General features: G+C 35.2%; 1 protein-coding gene across 2 annotated transcripts; it reads left to right on the top strand.

The window, feature by feature from the left end:
* The first annotated feature begins 1,324 nt into the window (after positions 1–1,324).
* ice1 (KIAA0947-like (H. sapiens)) lies at positions 1,325–21,299 on the top strand. Of its 2 annotated transcripts, XM_079894170.1 has the most exons (23): positions 1,325–1,532; positions 1,921–1,979; positions 3,739–3,774; positions 5,644–5,661; positions 6,082–6,193; positions 9,759–9,835; positions 9,928–9,965; positions 10,951–11,033; positions 11,319–11,395; positions 11,574–11,611; positions 14,296–14,378; positions 14,493–14,529; positions 14,617–14,667; positions 14,787–14,867; positions 14,977–15,224; positions 15,342–15,410; positions 15,968–18,217; positions 18,315–18,483; positions 18,858–19,018; positions 19,293–19,483; positions 19,606–19,706; positions 20,438–20,536; positions 20,691–21,299. In XM_079894170.1, exons 1-23 carry the CDS (start codon positions 1,443–1,445, stop codon positions 20,870–20,872), a joined length of 4,350 nt encoding a protein of 1,449 aa, XP_079750296.1. In that variant the 5' UTR covers positions 1,325–1,442; the 3' UTR covers positions 20,873–21,299. The 2 variants fall into 2 exon arrangements, with proteins under 2 accessions (XP_079750296.1, XP_079750295.1); XM_079894169.1 differs by having other exon boundaries at positions 14,977–15,410.

The raw sequence follows: 21,299 nt of genomic DNA, 5'->3' as shown, positions 1-21,299 counted from the left end.
TTACTTTCTTCGTCGTCTTAGGTCATTTGGTGTAAGAAAACAGATTATTCTGCTGTTCTTTAGGTCTGTGATAATGAGTATACTGCAATATTGCAACTTTATTTGGTATAAGAGTTTGTCTGTTATGCTAAAAACAAAGTTGTTTAATCAATTAAAAATCTGTTCAAAGATTGTAGGTCAGCCTCTTGAGAAGCTTTATGATTCAGCTTATTATAACAATTTGATAAGGCTGGCTAATTATATGGTTTCTAACCCTATTCCTGCATAATGAGTTCAAATTACTACCATCAAAGAGGAGGTACAGAGTTCCAAGACTCGGACAAGGTGAGGCTGAAACACTCTTTTGTGCATCAGGCTATCTTAGCGTTGAACAAAACACTTAATCAGAAATCAAGAGTATTGTGAAGGTGTTGTATAAGTGTAATATTGAATGTATAATGTGGGAGGTTTAAATGTATGTTGATGTTTAATGTATGTTGGTAGTTGTAAACATAGACACTGTTATGCAAGATTAAAGTATTAAGTATGTTGGTTCAATATCACTTTTGCACCCGCAAAAAATGTTGAAACAATATTGAAAAAAAAAAAAAAAGCTCTCAAAACTCTGATTTTGATTCTACATCATTGCTGTTGAAACATTGAAATGAACAAAAAGAATCATTGGTAATATTGTTGAATCAATGTTACAATGTAATGTTGATTCTAAATCACTTTTGTACAAACATTGAAAATACATCTGAAACAGTGTTGCCATCTGAAACAGCAATATTAGGCTACACTTCAATGGTACATCAACAAATTCCTGACAACTTAAAAGTTTGAAAAAAAAAAAAAACTTTTTAAATTTAAATGACACCTTTACAGCGCCAGTTGAGTATTTTTTTTTTTTTTTTTTTTTTTTACAGTTTAACAATTTTTCTCAATGTTTTGTACACCACAGTGTAGAAACTAGATTAATTGCAAGGATTGGTAGCTACTTGACGCCGCGGGTTTTTTTAAAAATTATTATTATTGTTATTTTTTTTATTGGTCAATCGTGACCATCGCTGAGAAAAGTCAGGCACAACTAAAGATCGCCCTTTTTTGTCCTTGTTTTTCATAAATTCGTTCTTAAACATGGGTTGTTCCGGAAATTTCGTATTATTAGTGCACCTTCACACTGTAAATTACGTTTTACTTTATAAAGTGATGAACTTTGTTTGAAATACCACCGTACAATAATTTCAATTTTTATGAAACTTTTTAATCAGGCGTCTACAGTTTTTAATCACTTTTTAATCAGGCGTCTACAGCGGGCAGCTGGGGCCCTTCCCCTGGGGTCCTCGGTCAACGTGCTGCGGAACGTTTGCGTGCGCAATGATCTGAGGGGCTTGTTTTGGTTGCATGTTTTTATATATTTGAAGGGACGAATACGATTCCGCTGATATTGTTGAATCTTTACCATGATGCCGGGGGAGAACCAGTCTAAAGCCGGAGGAATCGCCTCTGAAGCAACTCCTGGCGCCTGTCAAAACTGCACTGTTTTAAATCAGGTGAGAAGTTTATTCCTCAAACTAACACACTGTCCAGTAGTCATTTGCTTTTTTTATTGGTTACCCCAGTAATTATGGCCATGCCACGAGAATTAATAACGCAATATAATAACGTTAATTTGAAAATTATTTGGTTGCTAAACACGACTGAGTGGATTAATACGCTATATATGTTGTTTATATTACACCTGTCACTTTTAATTTTACAGTCACATCGTATAAATGTGATTTCCAGTTAGTGGCACGCGACTGTTTATGTTTTCTTATTAGTTTATTAATTTGGTGTTTAATGCAGGTACCAGTGTCATTCTTTTAGTTTGATGAATTTACTTTTCTTGGTTTTGGCTGTTGATTACAAGTAAAGCAAATACTATGTTTACATTTTCAGAACGTAGATGAATATGTGGCTGCTTTGTTAACTCTCAAGCAAAAGATCGTCGACACGGAGTGAGTGCTTTATTTATTACTAATGTTTTTAATATTCTATCAGTTCAAGAATACCTTACTCATACATTTAGTCCAATACTTGTAAGGAAGCAAAAGAACAGTATTAAAATGTTTAGGTAAGTTTATGTCTGACTTTGGTTCTTCTGCACCACCGCTCTGACAACGCTCTGTTGTCATGACACTCAGCGTATTGTTTTCTGCTAATGAAAAATGGGATATTCACAATTTAGTATGCAAATAGATGCAAGAAAGCAAACCAATTACTGAGTTACTATGCAAGTATTACAGTGACACCACTACTGTCGGTTACATTTGAACGTTGATCATTCTGTCAGTTGAACAAGTCATTGGCAGAGCCGTTGAAAAAAAGAGAATTGCGACACTCTTCTGTGATCTCGCGGTTCATGTAGACCTCAATAGTTCCAGACAAACCCAAGCTGTCATCATGTTTAAATGGGTTGCAGTGGGACAGAGAGCAGGCAATTTTGGTAAATACCAAAGCATAATGTGCACTGATTACTACGTGGACTAGTATATACTGTATGGTAAGACCAAGGGATGTTTTAAAAGAGGTGTGATAATAGTAATATTACTATTACTAATACGTGTAATGTGTAGTACATGTAATATTATCTGTAAATTCTCTCATGATATTTGGCACAAAGTGATGAGCCATAACCCATCTTTGCTAGCAAAGACTGAGATGCTCCTTTAACACTCAATCACGATATCCTCACCTCTTTTCAATTCACTTATTGTTGAATGTTTCAAAACAGTTTAACTTTGATATTCTATAAGCTTTTCACTTTTATTTTGCTTCTGTCACAACTTTTTTAGTGTGTGTAGCAGCAACCAAAATCAAAATGTTTGTATTTACAAAATATATAAAATTGTTCAGTGAAAACAAAATATTTTCTTTGTACTTTTGTCAGTTAAATAAAGTTGAAAGAGAATCAACAAATCACAGATTGTTGATTTTATTGCATTTTACAAAATGTCCCAACTTTTCTTGATTTGGGTTTGTATAACGATAAACATCAAACAAAAACTGGCAAAATAAAAATGATAGACTCATGAGAAGTCAGCTAAAGCATAAAATATAAAAAACAGTAATTTCATCAACTTGCCAGCTGATGTGTTTGGAAGATACTGAAATGAATGGGGTTCATCGCAGGGACCATTTATTGTTTGGATTCCGAAGTTCACAACTATCGTTTGCCCGACAACACATGATACTTCTGAAGATTCACAAATTTTAAGCACAACATTGTGTGTGTGGTTTGCAGTGTGCGTGTCCACTATTCCCTATACTCCTAATGTTTGTGCACTAACTTGGATGGGTTAAATGCAGAGGACAAATTCTGAGTATGGGTTGCCATACTTGGCCTTCACATGTCACTTTCACTTTATTACATATACATTTTACAGTAAATAAATCAAATATAGTTGGCACATCTAAGACTTAATGCACATAGCAGAGTTTGAATATAACGTTTGTTAGATGGTTCAAACTTTAGTAAAACTTTAGTAAACTTTAGTATAAGTTTAATATTTAGGTTTAGGGCGTTCCAACTAGAATGTTTAAAGAAATATATTTACAGTTTTTTTGTTGTTGTTGTTAGTACTGTAACTGTAATAATCAGATTCATGCTTAATGGCAAAGATGAACATGTTACTTGCTGACATTTCAGTTTTGACTGCTTTGTCAAATAAAACTAACATTATTATCTTCTAATAACTTTCACATTTTTTATTTCAGCCGTCTCTTGAGTGAATACAAAGAGAAGTGTGATGATATCCTTTTCAAAGCTATGTAGACGATAACATTGTTCTTGCTTTTGTCATGCTGTCTGTTGATTTACTGATCCATTTTATTGTAGATTTTATGTTAGTTGTTGGGTACCTGTATTGTGCAACATCACATGAGCAGGAGGGCTGTAGTATTGAATATCAGCCTGGCCACATTAAGCCTCAGGTAATCACAGCCATGCTGATAGTCATTACAACAGCATGGTTGAGTGCAATATTATTTATATACAGTTTAAGAAACAAAGTTAAAGGAGAACTCCGGTCAATTTTAACATTGAGCTCATTTTTTTGTACATTTGGAGTGCTGTCAATACAGAGAACAACGACAAAAATCGGTGTTGCCTACACCGTGTTATCCTCTTTTTAAAATTTGCACCCTGTTGACTTCAATGGGGCAAGTTTTAAACCTGCTTTTAGCCTCTTAACATCCTTGATGTGTCATTACAAGTGCACAGGTCATGTGAGTGATTCCTTCGGAGTGAACGCGGGTCAATCTGACTGCAGTAGATGTGAAAGATATGAATAAAAATGATGTTTATTCAGCCAGCGCACATACCTGTATTTACATCCTGTTTTCGGTCAAAGTCCATAGTAATCGATTGTCGAGTTCACGCGCATGATCATAGGTACTAAACCAATGCGCGTGAACTCGACAATCGATTACTGTGGACTTTGACTGAAAACAGGATGTAAATACAGGTATGAGCGCTGGCTAAATAAATATCATTTTTATTCATATCTTTCACATCTACTGCAGTCAGATTCACCGTGTTCACTCTGAAGGAATCACTCACATGACCTGTGCACTTGTAATGACACATCAAGGATGTTAAGAGGCTAAAAGCAGGTTTAAAACTTGCCCCATTGAAGTCAACAAGGTGCAAATTTTAAAAAGAGGATAACACGGTGTAGGCAACACCGATTTTTGTCGTTGTTCTCTGTACTGACAGCACTCCAAATGTACAAAAATTTTTTTGATTGGTTCAATCTAAGCACAAATGGCATTTTTACGTTGTATTATGCAGCATCCTTTCCAAATGGTTGCTGGTTAAAACAAAATAAGTTAACATTTGGATGTAAATGTGATTGCATTTCAATTTTATAGTAATTTTCAGTGGCACTGAGAATTTAGTTTTTTATACTGTCTATTACACCGCTGGTGTAAAATCAGTTTGCTCACCCGGGACAGAGGTGGTATGTGTGAAATACGCCTTGCCCTCATTTTTACAACAAAATAAAGTAAAAAAAAAAAAAAAAAGAAAGAAAGTTTGGTTTCATGAATTTTTTTTGGAACTCAATAAAAAAAGCAAAAAAAAAAAAGCGTTAAAAATAAAATTTCCACTGTGGAACAATTAAGGTATTTTGATCCTGTTTTCTCTTATATAATATTTAACATTTAACAGAATTGTTACTTTTCATTTTTATTCTTTGAAACATTTATAATTTCTGATAATCAAGTACATAACAGTTTAGAAACATTTTGGCCAGTTAATTCTAACAAAAACAAAGTGCAACTTTGCAAGTTACCAAGCATTTGTATTTAACTAGAGCAATGAAAAATATCTTTTCCTAGTTCCTTTAAAATGTCACTTAATTTATTATTCTGCTTAACCTCCAATATGGGGTTTCCATTTCCTATTCCATGATTGCTGGTGAGAGAAACGTCCAAATCTGTCGTGATACAAATCACTGATACAGATAAGTGAAAATGTGCTCATTGCCCCAGGCACAATTGCACTCTACTACCCACTCCGTACTGCTCACATACACTGGTCTGGAGAACAGTGAACCCAAAACTTTAAAAATTAACATTGTTCTCTGAAACCATCTTTGTTTTTCTTGACAAAAAGTCACAGCTTCAGAAATCACAGAGGTAAGACCTTATTTTCTTTTTCACTACAGTTATATGTGTAACAGATTTATTTTTAGGTGATTATTTATGTTTTAAGCAGCTGCTGTTTATCAAAGTGATTTACAGTGCACATTTACCAGGCTGTTACTAGAAGAATAGATACACCAGAAAATATGCCATGCATGTGCACTGATTTCTCAACTGGCATACCCCTAATTATTGCAAAGACATTGTCCTTGTCATGTTGAAACTAAAGTAATGCAAAGCCAAGATGCTGCTGTACAAGTACATTTACAAAGTAATTTGTCATGCAGTGGCCTAAAGTTTTAGAAGTTTGATAATGTGCACAATAGCAAAAAAATTGTCGATTATGATTGAAGTACGTTGACTAAATGTGTATTTGAAGAATGCCTTTGAAACATGGTGATGTGTTTTACACAGAGAGAGCAGCAAACTGCACAGACAGCTGGATGAGGTGCTACTGAAGCTTGAGCCCTTAGAGAAGCAAACAGTGGAGTATGAACAGATGAAGACAGAGCTGGAGAAAATTAAGGTTTGTGTTAAAACCCCCGAATGTCTTAACCATCACGTCATAATTTCAGTAATCGCTACCAATTGCAATGAATTTCCCTGATTCTCATTGCCCATTTCAATACAGATTAAAAACTCCCACTTTTATTAAAAAAGTTACGTATTAATAAACTAGGGCTGTCAACATTAATGCGTTAGCGCATGCAATTAATTCTAAATCCTTAACGCATTAAAATAAATTAACGTAAATAACGCATATAAATTACTGAAGCACGTGAAATAGGCGTCATTAACGTAATTTACGTCACACAGTTAGATGATCTTAGAAGTTGGGAGTTTATAACACTGAGCATCTGCAATACCTCTAACCCTGGTAGATGTAAATTTCTATTTTAACCCTTTGACCCGATTTTGCTTATTTGTTTGCAATCAGGTCATTTTAAGCTGCTAAACTAGAAAATGTTCAGTCCAATCAGTCCAAAACAGTGCTAATGTAAAGAAAACCAGGCTAATTACATCAGAGAATAGAGACTCGCGTAGTGTTATCAGTGACTTATTCATTCCAGTGTGTTTCACTTTAAAACACAAGCTGTGTCATTTTCTGTCATTGTTTCTGAAGACCGCTAGCCCTCACGCATCGCGGTGTTGAAATACTGACTGAACGAAACATCAAAACATCCCATCACTCTATGGCCAGGTGATATGCAAACTACGTTTCTCGGCTGGATAAAGCAAACCAGCGTCTCGCTAGTAAAGTTTTGATGGATGAGGATTGCAATCAAGGTAAAGACGATTACTGTGACGTACAAGAATCGTACAGTACGCACTCGCGAGTCCGTTATATTGATACGCAAACACACCGTGTATGTGTGCTCTCGACACACTGATCGCACATTGCATTTATGCATTTACATATTTCAGTACATTCACGTTGTTTCCAAACACATTCAGGATAATGTTTTTATCGGTCGGGTTTAGTAAGTCTTAATTGCTGTGTAATGTAAATTCTCTGCTATAATTGCTGTGTTAAGTAATCCTGAATGGAATCATGTACTGTAGTACACCTTAAATATACCTTGAAAAAAGCTTGCAGAAAATTTAAAAATATACAAAATAACACAAAATAATAATAACATGGGGTGTTGGGGTTATGTAAACAACAGTTACCATGGTGAATACACAATATTAACACAAACTGTTAATGAAACATGGAAACTGCTCCTGAATTGAATTAACATCATACCTGCATGCAATCCTTCCCAGCTAACACATGACGTACCAGTAATGTGATTTATTGGTACTTTACTTTTATTTCATGACTTACTATTTGACTACATAACTATGACGTTGCATTCTCGTAGTTTCTTTTGCACTTAAGTGAAGTGATATACAGTACGCGCCACCGCATTTGCGCTTGCAATTGAAGAGTGCGCTACGAGCACAGTATAACGTCTGACAGGACAGTACTGAGGTGAGAGACTTTATTTTTGTCAAAATATATATTTTTTAAAATAATGATAGAATAATGAAATGGAAATATAGCCTGACAACATCTCATCTGACTGCAGATACTGAATCGTGACAACGCGTTTTTCTCAGGCACTCTGACAGAAGTGGCAACACACGCACATCTTTCAAAAATAAGTCTCCCATCAGAAAAAACTTTTACAATTACGTTTTTTTGTTGTTGATGTTGTTTCTTTGACTGCACACCAAGTAGGTCGCGACCCACCAGTTGAGAAAAACTGGTTTAATCGACTAGTCTCGCACTTCCCTAGCATTTACTCATCTAAGAGATCGAAAAACTATGCTTTTTGTTTTGAATTAAAGCCCCAATATACTTATGAAGTTTTTTTTTGTTCTTTGATTAAAGCTACACTGTGTGATTTTTACCCCCATCTAGTGGTGAAATTGTATATGACTACCCAGTGAAAATTAGTTTCTGTTCCTCTCAATTCCGAGGGCGTTTTAACTCCTACGGTGGCCGTATTATTCCAAGATTAACATGGTTTCCAGTTATCACTTCGTCCATGACAATAATAAACAATACGTCTAAAATGAATAAAACTACAGGACAGATGTCAGGAGGTAAACGTCACCCTTGGAATCGGCTATCCCAGCATAATCAGATTAGGCTAACGTTACAATGTGTACAAAGTAAAAGCAATTAAAAATAACTAAAATTTACAGTGTCCTTTTTTTATATAGCTTAAAAAATTGCGCCTTTAAAACTATTCATTACCTGTGATCCATCGCAGCACAGATTTATGTTACAAGGTAAACAATACTTTTTCACCATTGACGCGAGGATGAAGTTATAAGTTACTAGAGGTCGTTCTGGCGTTATGCACAACCATGCTATGGTTAGACAAGCAACTATAAAACTTCGAATTTACACAAATTAATTACAACAGGCTGAATTACCTGTCGAGAAGAAAGCAGGCAACCTCGGCGTCCGTTTTAAAATCTTTTCTCCTCATGAGCTCTTTCCATCTGGGGAAAGTTACTCCAATATTGTCTATGGTCTTGCTGATTTGTCTGTCGCGTTGACGTTTTAATCCTCTCTTTCAAATGTGAGTACGCACACACACACACACACACACACACACCGCACTATCTTTCAAATCTGCCGGCACTCGCGAGCTCGCGAGTAATTCGTCACGGTGTCACTGAGTGAAAAACGCAAAAGGCGAAGCTTGAATTTACAGGCATGTCCCTCTTTGGCTAATGTAGTTTCAAGATGGATGGGCAACATGGCGACCGGCATTCGAACCCCTCACCCGTATGTACTTTCAATGGCAGATTATAAACTTAAGAGAATACTTTATTACTTGAAAGAAGTAAATATACATTAATGAGCACATATATTTTTGAAAGAACTAAGTGTTTTTTGCTAAGAATCAACTAAAAAAGTTACATAGTGTAGCTTTAAGAAGTCTGAAAAATAGTTTTGCAGCTTGTATACTTTTTGGCGAACATTCCAAATCATCCCAAGCTGTTGAAAGCAGCGTTTAGATAAATATGTAAATATGTGCTGCGCCCTTTCCTCTAAATAACAAAATAAACACAGTGGTGAGAAAACAGCAGTTAAGAAAGCATCTGATCGTAGCAATGTGGATGTTTTTGCACAAGATTTGCAGCAGCTTTCCAGTGTGTTTGTTTCTACTTGCATCTGATATTGATGGATTGAACAAAAAAAACTGAACCGGAAAAGAATTCCACATCAGAGCACATATACTAATCACCACGGTAGTTTGAAGGTGTTTACCAGACAACTTTTTTGGAAAGTTTGGTTTGGCAAGTTGTTTCCTGGAACAAACTCCAAAAGATTTTTTTATTTTTTTTTTTATTTTTATTTTTGCCTAATATTGTTAAAAAATTATGTCACGTTTGTTCTTTAATTACTTTTGATTGAAATATATCAGGGTCTTTAAGTTGATAATCTTTACTACCAATTCAATACAAAGACTGTTCTAATATCTAAGTTAGAATGGTCATTCATCGTGAAGTTAGTTAAGATAACTTTAACTGGACTTGAAATATGTGCATGCTAATTTCTCTTTTCTTTTTGCTTATTTATACAACAGGCTGAATTGAAATTGTATCAGCAGAGATGTGAAGATGTCGACAGACTGAGAGCTGAAAGTGTTCAGACACTTTCTCTGTAAGACCACTCTCTACTGTAGTATCACTGTTGATTAGTTCTGCTTGTCATGATGTCTTCTACTCACTGTATTTATCTTTCTCTATTCCCAGGAAAGAAAATGCTGAAGAATCCTTAAGACAAGCAGAGGGTACATGCATCACAAATTATTTTAAGGATAAGATTAGAACAGGGCCTATATGTCAAGAGTGCTGATCATATTAATCAAAAAACAGATGATCAAAATGCACCTGGGGATGCACCAATACCACTTTTTCCAAAACGAGTCAGATACCGATGCTTTTATTTTTGGTACTTTGCCGATACCGATACCTGTATTTTCACTGCATTTGTAATTTTTTAATGCATTGGGTAGAGAAACCCCAAAAATATGAATCGTATTATTTTGCTTAATTTGCTTAGTAAATAAATATTTCCTTCAGTTATTTTCCCGATAAGCATGTTAAAAGGTATTGTATGAGCTTCTGTAACTTTTCACACTAATTCTCTATTCCAATTTTGATACTACAGCACAAACTACTAGCCTTATAAATGAAATGACGAACCGCTCGTTATACATAAATCACATAACAGTTCATGTTTTACTTGCATATACGATTTAGTTTGAATCCAAATGATGCGTGTGTGCTGAGTGAACAATCAGCAATCTCGTTTTACTTTCTTTGCCATTTACATATCCGACCGAACTACAAACTTTCCAATTATGTCTGTGAAAAAGGGATGCGCTTGACAAGCTTGGCGTCTGTGCCACTGCTCGCTTTTCACTTACCAGCTCACGCGCCACAGCTATATAGGCTTTACTGTATTTTGTTTAATATTTCACTAATTAGATACATTTACTTCATAGACAGCCTCCTCTTTTATCCCCTTTATATACCCCCTTATATCCCCTGTGGCCAGTGTTTTTCAGTCTGGACACAAACACTGTATACATGCTGTGTGGTATCTGTTGTTGGTATCAGAGCATTTTTATAGTACTAGTACATGAGTGCAGTATGGGGCCTGGTGCATCCCTAATCAAAACTGAAACTGTCTTTTCTGTGATGTGTTCACTCACTGAATTCCTGGATCATGTTTGTGTTGCCCATAAAAATGTAATTGTGCCATTTTCACAGACACCGTGCAAAAGCAAAACCTGGAGAATGAGAAGCTCAAAACAGAAATGAAATCACTAAAGGAGGATCTGCAGGAAACTCAGGTTAGGTTCTTTGAAGTTACCACTGTGATTTATAGATTGGTCAGTCCAAACAAAAGCTGTGCATTTTTTTTTAAAGATTATTATCAATGGTGTTCAAGTGGAATACTGACTTTTTAAAGTTAATGTATCAGTACCACCTTAGATTGGCTCTAAAATAGTGGAGGTAATATACTATTTGTCTTTTGCATCTTTTTGTATTTCGTTGATTGTCATAGTTTTTTTTTTTCTTCTTTTTTTTTTTTTTTTTTTTTTTTTGACACATTTTTGGGGTTTCTTTATTTCAAGGATTCTCTCAGAAAATATCTTCAGACCACTGAGGAACATGAGAATCTCAAGTTGGAGAATGCCAAGACACTAATTATGTAAGTCCAGCCGGGTCGGTTTTAGACATATTTGTAATTGTTCACAAATCACAATGACAAATGCTTGTCCTTTTTTTTCTTAAATGTGTTGTTGATATTTGTTAGTGTTGAATTGATCTGGTTGATCTTCAGAAGAATTTTTTTTTTAGTTTTAATGTATTTTTTTTTCTCCTCTCAGGAAAGGAAACCTTGAGAATGAGCTTTTGGTGATGAAAGGTCTGTGTTAGTGATCTTATACATATTGCATATACATATTAGACTGCATGCATGAATGACATTTTAATTCTGCTTTAGATTTGTTTAACTTATCTGAATATGGACTATCACAGCACATTAAAACATATATGGGCCATTCTACAGAATTGGTGCAAAGTCAGAGTTGGAAACATCTTGAAATTTTTTTGTTTTTTCCCACAAATTTTGCATGTATGCAAATTGTATAATATCCAAGGTACGCTTTTCTAGTAATTGTGCAGTTAATTCTCATATTGTATTTTCAGAAAATGCTGGAATATTTTCCTTCTCCCCAAATTTGTCACTACCGAAACACAATATTAAATCATTTATTAAGAAGGCTTATAATGACCTATTAAGATTTTGTTTACATCTACCTTATAAATATATATTTTTTCTATTTAAAAAAAATATTTTTACTGGTTAAATCAATAAAGATTATAATTTTAATAATATTTTAAGTGTGATTTATGGGATTTGTTGTATTTTGAACCCAATCTTTCTTTGTAGAAGGCATAAAGTTTATCGTACTGATTTCAAAGTTAAGGATTCATTAGTTTGAATATGCATTGAACCAAACACTATCATAACATCTTAGTTGATAATTCAATATACTGTATTTTTGACAAAACATCCCATGTTACGGTAGTGACTGCACATTTTTGGTAGTGACAGTAATGTTTTGGTAGTGACCACAATACTTTGTTAGCCATGGCTGAATCAGACTGTCCACATTTTATGTTAATATAAATAAATAACTATGATGCACATATGCAGTCAGTACATATAGCAGACACACATCTGACAGTAAATATCTTATAAGAACACCTAGAGCTATTCTATATTTTGGGTCTTGAGGTGCAAGTGAGAAGAGGTATGCTCATAGATTTTTCTTCCCAAAAAAACAACAACTTACAATGTAGACTCAGACCCACTTTGTTTTATTTTCACATTTTCAACATTTTGTTTATGAGTCATTCAGATAAATCTCCAGAACCACTGAACTCTCTGTGTGTGTGTGTGTGTGTGTGTGTGTGTGTGTGTGTGTGTGTGTGTGTGTGTGTGTACATAAAACATTAATTTCAGAATAATTTTCCTCATTCAGATAAATCTCCAGAACCACTGAACTGTGTGTGTGTGTGTGTGTGTGTGTGTGTGTGTGTGTGTGTGTGTGTGTGTGTACTGGTGTCTGATCACCCTCACTGGATGTGCTAGGTGGTGTGGAAGCCCTGCAAAATGTCTCCATCTCTTTTTGTCTTTTCACCATCATCCTGTGTCTTTTCTGTCTTTTCCTCCATGCTTTTCTGACATGTCTTTGCTCCCTGTCAGATAATTCACTGATGCTCTTCTACTTTCCTTCTTCCCTTCGTTTCTTATTTCTTTCATTTTCTTTCCTCAAGTATTCCTCGTACTTTACTGGGTCTTCCCTCAACCTTTGTTTGTATTCTCTCTATCTCTCTGTTGTAGTTTTTCTATTTTTTTTAGGCATGTTGGTGTTTTGTCATTCTCCCTGTCAAGTTAATCATAGAAATTAACATTACTGACAACAACCTTACACCTAAGCTAGTATCATGGACTGCAACCTTAAGTAATTGTAACCTCATCACATTACAGAATTTTAACAGAATCTTGCATACTAAAACACTACTAAAACATACTACAGTAGTAATTATTTGCATAACTGTACTAAAATGTAGTTTATTCCTCCAAATAAAGGATTATGTGTTCCCTTTTGTCACTACCAAAACAATGTCACAACCGAAACTTCAAGAAAATGTTTCGGTTGTGACTGTTTTGGTAGTGACAATTTTAGATAACTTTTGAGCCTAGCTCGAAGATGCTAATCAGCACATGGTTAGCAATCACTGGTCAGAACAGTTGAACACATATAACAACTAAATTTTATGGAATAACATTCCAAAAAAAATTCTCAATAGCAGAAAAAATGAGTTTGGTAGTGACATTCCTTAAAGTTACACACAGATTTTTAGACTTTAGAACACATTTACCTCAAAATGATGGGATCAATCTACTCACCATATAGCACATGAGAGAGAGGGACACAGGAATATTTCCTGATCAAAAATGTAGGAGTGTGGTTAAAATCAGTCTCAGCCAATGGACTACAACATTCACTGTTTTGGTAGTGACATGAAAATGCGGGACATGTTTTTTTAGATAAAGTTTCATGATTTAAAAATAAAATATAAAATAAATATTTTTTTTAACTTCATTTTTAAAAAAAAAACAAAAATATTTTTTTTAAAACAAGAATGGAAAAATTTGCAAAAATTTTTTCAATATCATTTTCACAAGTTGAAATTTAGGGGTTAGGGTTTGGGACAGCCACCTCCTAATTGAAAGTAGCCCATAAATTATGATTTTATATATATAAAGCTTACTGATATCTTAAATATTATTGTGGGTTTCAATAGATAATTGAAGGATCTTAGTAAACATCTAAGATTTTAATAATTAAATGCTTTTCAAATGTGTTTTTTGGATGAGGGACAGCAGTTTGCACCAATTCTGTAGAATGGCCCATATTGGATTTTTTTGTAATCCTTTTGTAATCCTTAACTTTTGTTCCAGAAAATGGTTTTGTGCACTATATAGATTGGAGATAAAAGCTAAATTAAAGTCTTACTGTGTTTATTTGTACACAGAATCAAAATTTCAACAGGACAATGAAATTGGTGTTCTAAACAATGAGAAGAGAAGACTTGAAGAAGTGCTGTACACAACACAGGTTCAAATTTTGCTGTAATAATTTATATGCTCTGGTGAAATGTAAAGAAAAAGGCAACCCGTAATCATTCATTCTGATTATTTAAAAAAAAAAAAAACTTTTTACTGTTTTCAGCAAAGACTGAATAAACTTGAGAAGGAGTTCAACAAAGGTACGAGTTATGTATAAGTACACCCTAGTACCTACACCTAGTATATTATTCGTTTTCAGTCATTAAACAAATTTTTTTTTATCTTAGAAAAAAAGAGTACGTCTTCTCAAACAGATGCAGAGCCACTAATTGACAAAGGTATGCATTGTTTAAAACTGTTAGACTCTCCGTTGTTCATGCTTGTTGTTCATGTAAATGCTTAGATATTTAAAGAAAACATCTGGATAGCATGGCAGTTGATAATGTTTCCTTTTCAGGCAAAGTCAGAATGCTGCTGGAAGAGCTCTGGCATTGCGTGGAAACTTCATCCCAGACCCAAGAAATTTTTTTTATTGCTGGTAATCATTCTTACATTGATTAAGCAAAATTTTACCTTGCTGAAATGTATTCATTATCAAGTCACCAAGCTTAATTGTGATGAAGAGACAATGCAAATTTATTTTACAGGAGAAGAGGCCGCACCCTTGAAAAGTCAACTTAAAAGAATACCTTCTCAACCACTGCTTAACAGTCCTTTAGGAAGATCGATTTCTCATCCATCTCCAGGGAATCCCAGTCCAGAAACTAAATTGCAATCTTCAAAACGCTCCACACCTAAATCACCTCCAGCAATCAATAGGCCTACATCATCACCTCAAAAACTGAAAAAGCAGAATAATGACCAACAGTTCAGTGCACCAAGTAGAAAGAGGAAAGTAAGTTCAGATGTGCTTGAACATGTGAACACTTGGACCGATGATGCCAATAGACCTTCACTAAAGGAAATGACAGATGGAGATTTCTTACATGGAGATTACTGTATTGATTTGCAGGACATTAAAGAGTGGTTCAAGCCTTTGCCCACAGCTTTATCACCTGTGCATAGCCCCTCAATAGAGCTGGTGAGTGAACATTTAAGTTTCAATTACATTGTAATGCTCAAGTGATTAAATTGCAGTGCCATTACTGTGATTTTTAGAGATGTGGACTTGAGTCTTGGTCTTTTAGCGAATATTAATATACTTCTGACTTGAATTTGACTTTACTTCAAATTAACTATTTGTGACTTTGCTTGTAACAAATATTTCCTTCTAAACCTTTCTATTGAGATCAGTTTAGACATGTTGAGAAGCATCAAATGTGCATTGCGAAGAAAATATATATGAAGTTTCAAACCGACACCTACACAAGATTTAATTTCAGCCTACAGAAATTGTGCTGTAGAAATTCACAATACAAGTCATTTGTAATTGACTGAAATACTGACAAAAAAACGTGTGGAGCATTGCATGTCATCTTAAATATAGTGGTATCCATGGAGATTCAACAATTATGTTTCCTAAGGCAATTAGATAAATCATTTAATAATGGCTTGTAAAAAATGTAACTGTAATAATGTTCCTAAATGGCCAGTTGTGGTGAAGAGATGTAGTGTAACATTTTTCATTTGTTCTTTCAGGTCAGTGTAAATGACGACCAACCAATGTCCGATACTGAACAGGAATATCAATCAGATACTGGAAATCCAGAAGCACTGTCAAGGTTACATAAAGATATTCTTCAAAACAACACACAATTAGAACCTTCAGATGTTGAGGATCAGAAGTCATTGCTAAAAGAAGTGGCCAAATCTTCTGTACTTTTGTCCCCAAACACTCAAGCAAGATCAGCGGTATCTGTTGAAAATTTAGATCTTGAAAACACTTTGTCTTACAGCCAACACATGGAGGTAGAGAATGTGTTTGAAGGAACGAATGGCTGTGAGGCCAACACTCAGATTCAAACTGCAAAGTCAGGTATAGAAAATGGACACAGTGTGGAAAGTTTCGTGGAAAGTGACACCACACAAACTGTGGTAAAACTTCCGCTGATGAATCCAAATGATGACACAACAAAATTGGAGGATACAAAAATCACTAATAATCTTAAATATCTGTTGGAAAAATCAGATCCTCAGCAGGATATAAAATCTGAGCTAGTGCACACCAATTCTATTGAATCTACAGAAAGCAAAACTTCTCAGGTACAGCCCAATGTGACATTGGAAACTAATGTCAAGAGCGTTTCAACACTTGATGTGAACTATAGTAAGTTAGACGGTATTGACAATAAGGAATCAAATAGTTGTGTACCACTAGAAATGAAGACTGTTGCAGATATATCAACACATGACATTCAGAACAAGGCTGACCAATCTGAAGATAGTACTAAGGATAATGTTTCAACGCCTACAGAAGATCAGAAAAGTTTGAATGCAAGAGTAAATGGAGGTGCATGCCCTTTAACACCCTCAAAGGCTGAAGAATCATCATCAGAAGATGAAGGATTTTTTGGTTTGAAGATAAAGGTTAGGGGTGTTCACACAAGGTCAGAAGGAAGAATCCCCTCAGAAGAGTTGGATAAAGTTCCTGGGAATACGCAGTCAGAAATCGACAAAACTGTTCAAAATGTTCAAAAGTTACTGAGTCAAGAAAATAACCCTAAGGATACTGAAGAAAATGATTCGGCGATCCTAGGAAAAACATCAGTGCAAATGAATAATGAATCTCAACAGGCAGAGTTGTCAACTGATACCTGTAGCCCCGGTGTCAAAAATGTAGTCAGTGATGTTTATAACCACAAGGAAACATCAGGAGATTCTGCAGTAGATAGTCTTGAGGATACCAGCACACCATTCCAAGGTACTCTGGATGCAGAATATTCTACCTTTGAAAAAGGTGACAATATTTCCCTTGCTCCAGGTCTCCACACCCAAACTCATATTACACCAACCTCATGTTTATCTCTTGGAAGGGTTCGAACAGAGATGGGTCCACCCCTACCTCCAGTGGTTATGCCACTTACTGCTACTCCTCCAAGGTTTGTAAAACATAACACTCCTTTAAAGCCTACTTTAATATCCTCTGGATTACCAACAGATGCACCAAAGTCTCCAAAGACGATACCTTCCGTGCCTGTTATTGATTCAGCTATTCCGGATGCCTCAAAAATGTCTCCGTGCTTGACCACTCCATCGCCGTCTTGTGGAGTTCCCTCCTCACCACTTCAGTTTGGATCAGCCACTCCAAAACATGCTGTTCCGGTCCCAGGAAGGCTCCCGTCATCTGCCTTATCCTCCTCCCCTCCCAGCGCTTCTCAGGAAAACTCCATGCAGATGCTGGATACTATGTATCCTGACCTCTCTGCACGAGCCCGCACATTAAACATACTCCGTGGGAATGTTAACTTGAACCGAGCTGGCAACGAGAATGGTTCCTCTCCTCCGTCTGTTAACCAGATATCAGGAAATAAAACAATCAGTTCTTCATCTACTGCTTTTACCAAAACAGAGCAGAAACCAAAAAAGACTGGTGTGAACATGCTTTTGCCAAAGAGTGCAAAAAGACTCAGACTTGATAATTGTTCACCTGCTCCTCCTGGTGTTGATTTTCCTGCAGAACAAGTAAAGGATCATCAAACGGCTATTAAAACGGAGTCCATCCAATCTCACCAAGAAATACAAAGCAGTCAGCAGATAATTGAGAAAAAGCCAGACAACAACACAATGGACAAAGATTGTAAAATCTCGGAAGCACTGGCCAAAGTTGGAATGTCCTGTTTTGATGTTTTGCCTGTTGTTAAGAGCCATGTGTTCCTTGGGAGAATATCTCAGGTGCCGATTTTGATTGATGAAGAAAAGGCTGTAATTGCTGAATTCTGTGTAAATCAGGTACGTGTTTATGCTTGGCACAAGTCAGATGTTTTTTAAGGTAATGCAAATGTGTGCATTAATATCCTCTAAGCTGCATTTTTTTCTTATTCTTTAGTTGTCAGCAGAAAAACTCATGTCTGCCATATTGACTAAACTAAAGACTGAGAGGAGCGTTCTGAGTTGTGAAAATATACAAGCTCTGTGTAGAGTCTACACCGGGATATGTCGCCAGATAGGGGACTATCAGAAAGCCCATGCCTTTGCATACAACATTCTCAAAGAGGGTGAGTTTACAACAGCTTTTCCCATTATATCTATATGTTATGTTTATTAAACATGTATCGGTTTAGTTGTTTAGCCTTTTTAGTCAGGGGGTCTCAACTCTAGCCCTCGAGGTCCATTTTCCTGTAGAGTAAGGAAAATCACTAACTCACCTTCCCATATTTTTATTTTTTTTTGTAATCCTGACGACCTTGATTAGCGTTGGAGCAAAACTCTGCAGGAAAATGAATGTTGAGGGCCAGAGCTGAGAATCCCTGCTTTATTGGTATTATTTATTGGTATTATATGTTGGTATTATTAAGTAATATGTAAGTAGACTTTCAGAGACATGGCATGTCTCCTATTTTAAGTTGTTGATTCAATTCTTCACTCACAGATTTTCCTGATGCCTCCAAGCTAATTTTGTTCATGGTCACAACATGGCCAAATGTGCTTTTCCATGAGACTTCCTTGTGCAAAGCCATTCATACAGTGGCCAAGCTTAAATCAGAAGAAGAAATTTTGGATTACCTAACTAAATATCTACACTGGGATAAGGTATGTTTCATTGTCCATGCTTTTGCTTGCAGTCTCTGATGGCTGGCGCAAACAAATACCATGCTTTATTCCATTACCAATAATTATTATTACAAAGCCAATAGATTCTGTAATTTCCTTCCTGACTCTGCTATTTGTCCTCTGGACATATGTATAAAGAGTGTGCACACGAGAGTTTAATTTTGTACCCTTTTTTTAATTCAATGCATAAAAACGTACAGTTTAAATAATTTAATTATCTTGCATTTTAACAGTTGTCCTTAATGTTTCTTAGAGTCCTCCTGATGACATCCAAGAATTGATCAGCAACTCTTTGAAGGCACTTCAAGAAGACAAAGCTTTGACATTCCAGAAGCATGATCGTCATGGTCACGACCTTTGCCCAACTGCTTGGGAATATATATATACCTTGGATCTCTTGTGTACACACATGAAGTGGAAGTGGACTCATGATTATGTTATTGGGTATATTTTTTTACCAAGTACAGAATGTTAAATTGTTTAAAATGATAAATAATAATAAAAATAATAATATATAGAATGGATAGATAATATATTCATAATGATTTTTTTTTTTAATTAAACAGCAAAGAGCTATGGCCCGTAATGAACACTTGGGTGACACAGTCAAGGCTTCAGCAATCCCCAGTCCGTGATGTTTCTGTTGCAGCTGTTCTGCGATTGATCGGTAAGTTGTTTTATTTGCATATAGTGATTAATACTGAAAGTATTTAGTTAACAAGTATTTAGTAATTAAGTTGTTTTTGTTTAAATTATTAGTTTATTTTAATATTATAATATGAAATTAAATAAAAAAATTATTAAATCTGTAAAGTTTATGGTAACACTTTATTTTGATGATCACTTTTGAACTTTCTGTTATGTAAAGTTAAGTAACTTTGCAACTACATGTCAACTAACTCTCAGAGTATTAGTAGACTGCTTAATATCTGCTAACTCTTTATTGTGATGGTGCCACAACAGACATTCTAGTGACTATAAGTAACTTTGCAACTACATGTCAACTTATTCTAACCCTACCAGTCTATTAATACTTTACTAACACTCTGAGTTAGTAGACATGTAGTTGTTACTTATAGTCAACAGAATGTGTTAAAGGGACAATCAAAATAAAGTTAAATTAGTTGAATTATTAAACAAAATATTTAATAGTATTTCATTAATAATATATTTTATTATACTTTATAGGTCTTTAATGATTAGTATCATTAACTTGTTTTGGGCTTGATGGTGCTTTTTATAACAGCACTACAAGTCAAAATGTCATTAACAATAGCATAAAGTCTCACAAATCATATAAAACACAGCCTTTTAAAAGATTTGTATTACCAAGTTTTTTTCTTTTTTTTTTTTCTTTTGTTTATTATCAGTGTTTTTTTCCCCCTTGCATTTCTCCAGGACGACTTGGTCAGTTAGGAATGAAGCAGAAGCTATGCAAATCAGTCCAAAACGTTGCAAAAGCTATAAACCTTTTTGGAAAACATGGGATTACAGAAGGTACTACACATCTACTCATGAAGCACAATAGTAATATCAAATTAAAGATATTTTAGTAATAAATAAAATGGCTTGCCGTAGTTTTTATGTTTTAAAGTTCTATAACCCTTAGGGTTATAACGCCTCAATCCAACCATTTGTTATATGATTGTAGGTGTGCCTGAGGAGGTGCAGTTGTCTGCTGTCTATGCCATTTATGACCTGGCACCCTGCAACCCCAAAGAGTCCCTGGAGGCCCTGGCATCATGGCGAAGTGAAACCACACAGTCAGTACCCGCTGCGGTGACCAGCTGCATCACTCAGATTGGCTCCCTTTGTCGTCAGATTAAATCCTGAAACAAATGGTTTTGTGCTTTTTTTTTTTTTTTTAAAAACAACCCTCAAGCTGTGACTGTGCTCTGGTTTTGCTCTGTGACCTGACAGAATGTTTGCTCATTGGTTACAGAAAAACACAGAAATTATGCCATTCTTGTACATTTGTGTATATTATGTATGTAGATTAAAGATATTGTTTATACCATAAAGAACATTTGTATTTAACTTGAAAATGTGTTTTTGACTTTGTTGTTTTGTCAGCATTAATATACAGAAATTGAAAGATTGTATGGTTCTTTTGTTTTATTGTGGCAAATGCTTTCATGCTTGGAATGTTATATTTTTGATACATTTGCTTTTGTCCTGATCTGATTAGACACTCGAGACTGTGGTTCCTTATGTCATTTTTCCATTTTAGTTCTGATCATTTTCAATGGCAGGTTTTGAT

Source organism: Squalius cephalus (genome assembly GCF_949319135.1).
Source record: "Squalius cephalus genome assembly, chromosome: 15".
Lineage (NCBI taxonomy): Eukaryota > Metazoa > Chordata > Actinopteri > Cypriniformes > Leuciscidae > Squalius > Squalius cephalus.
The sequence above is the reverse complement of the archived record's forward strand: the minus strand, read 5'-3'. Positions and strand labels throughout refer to the sequence as shown.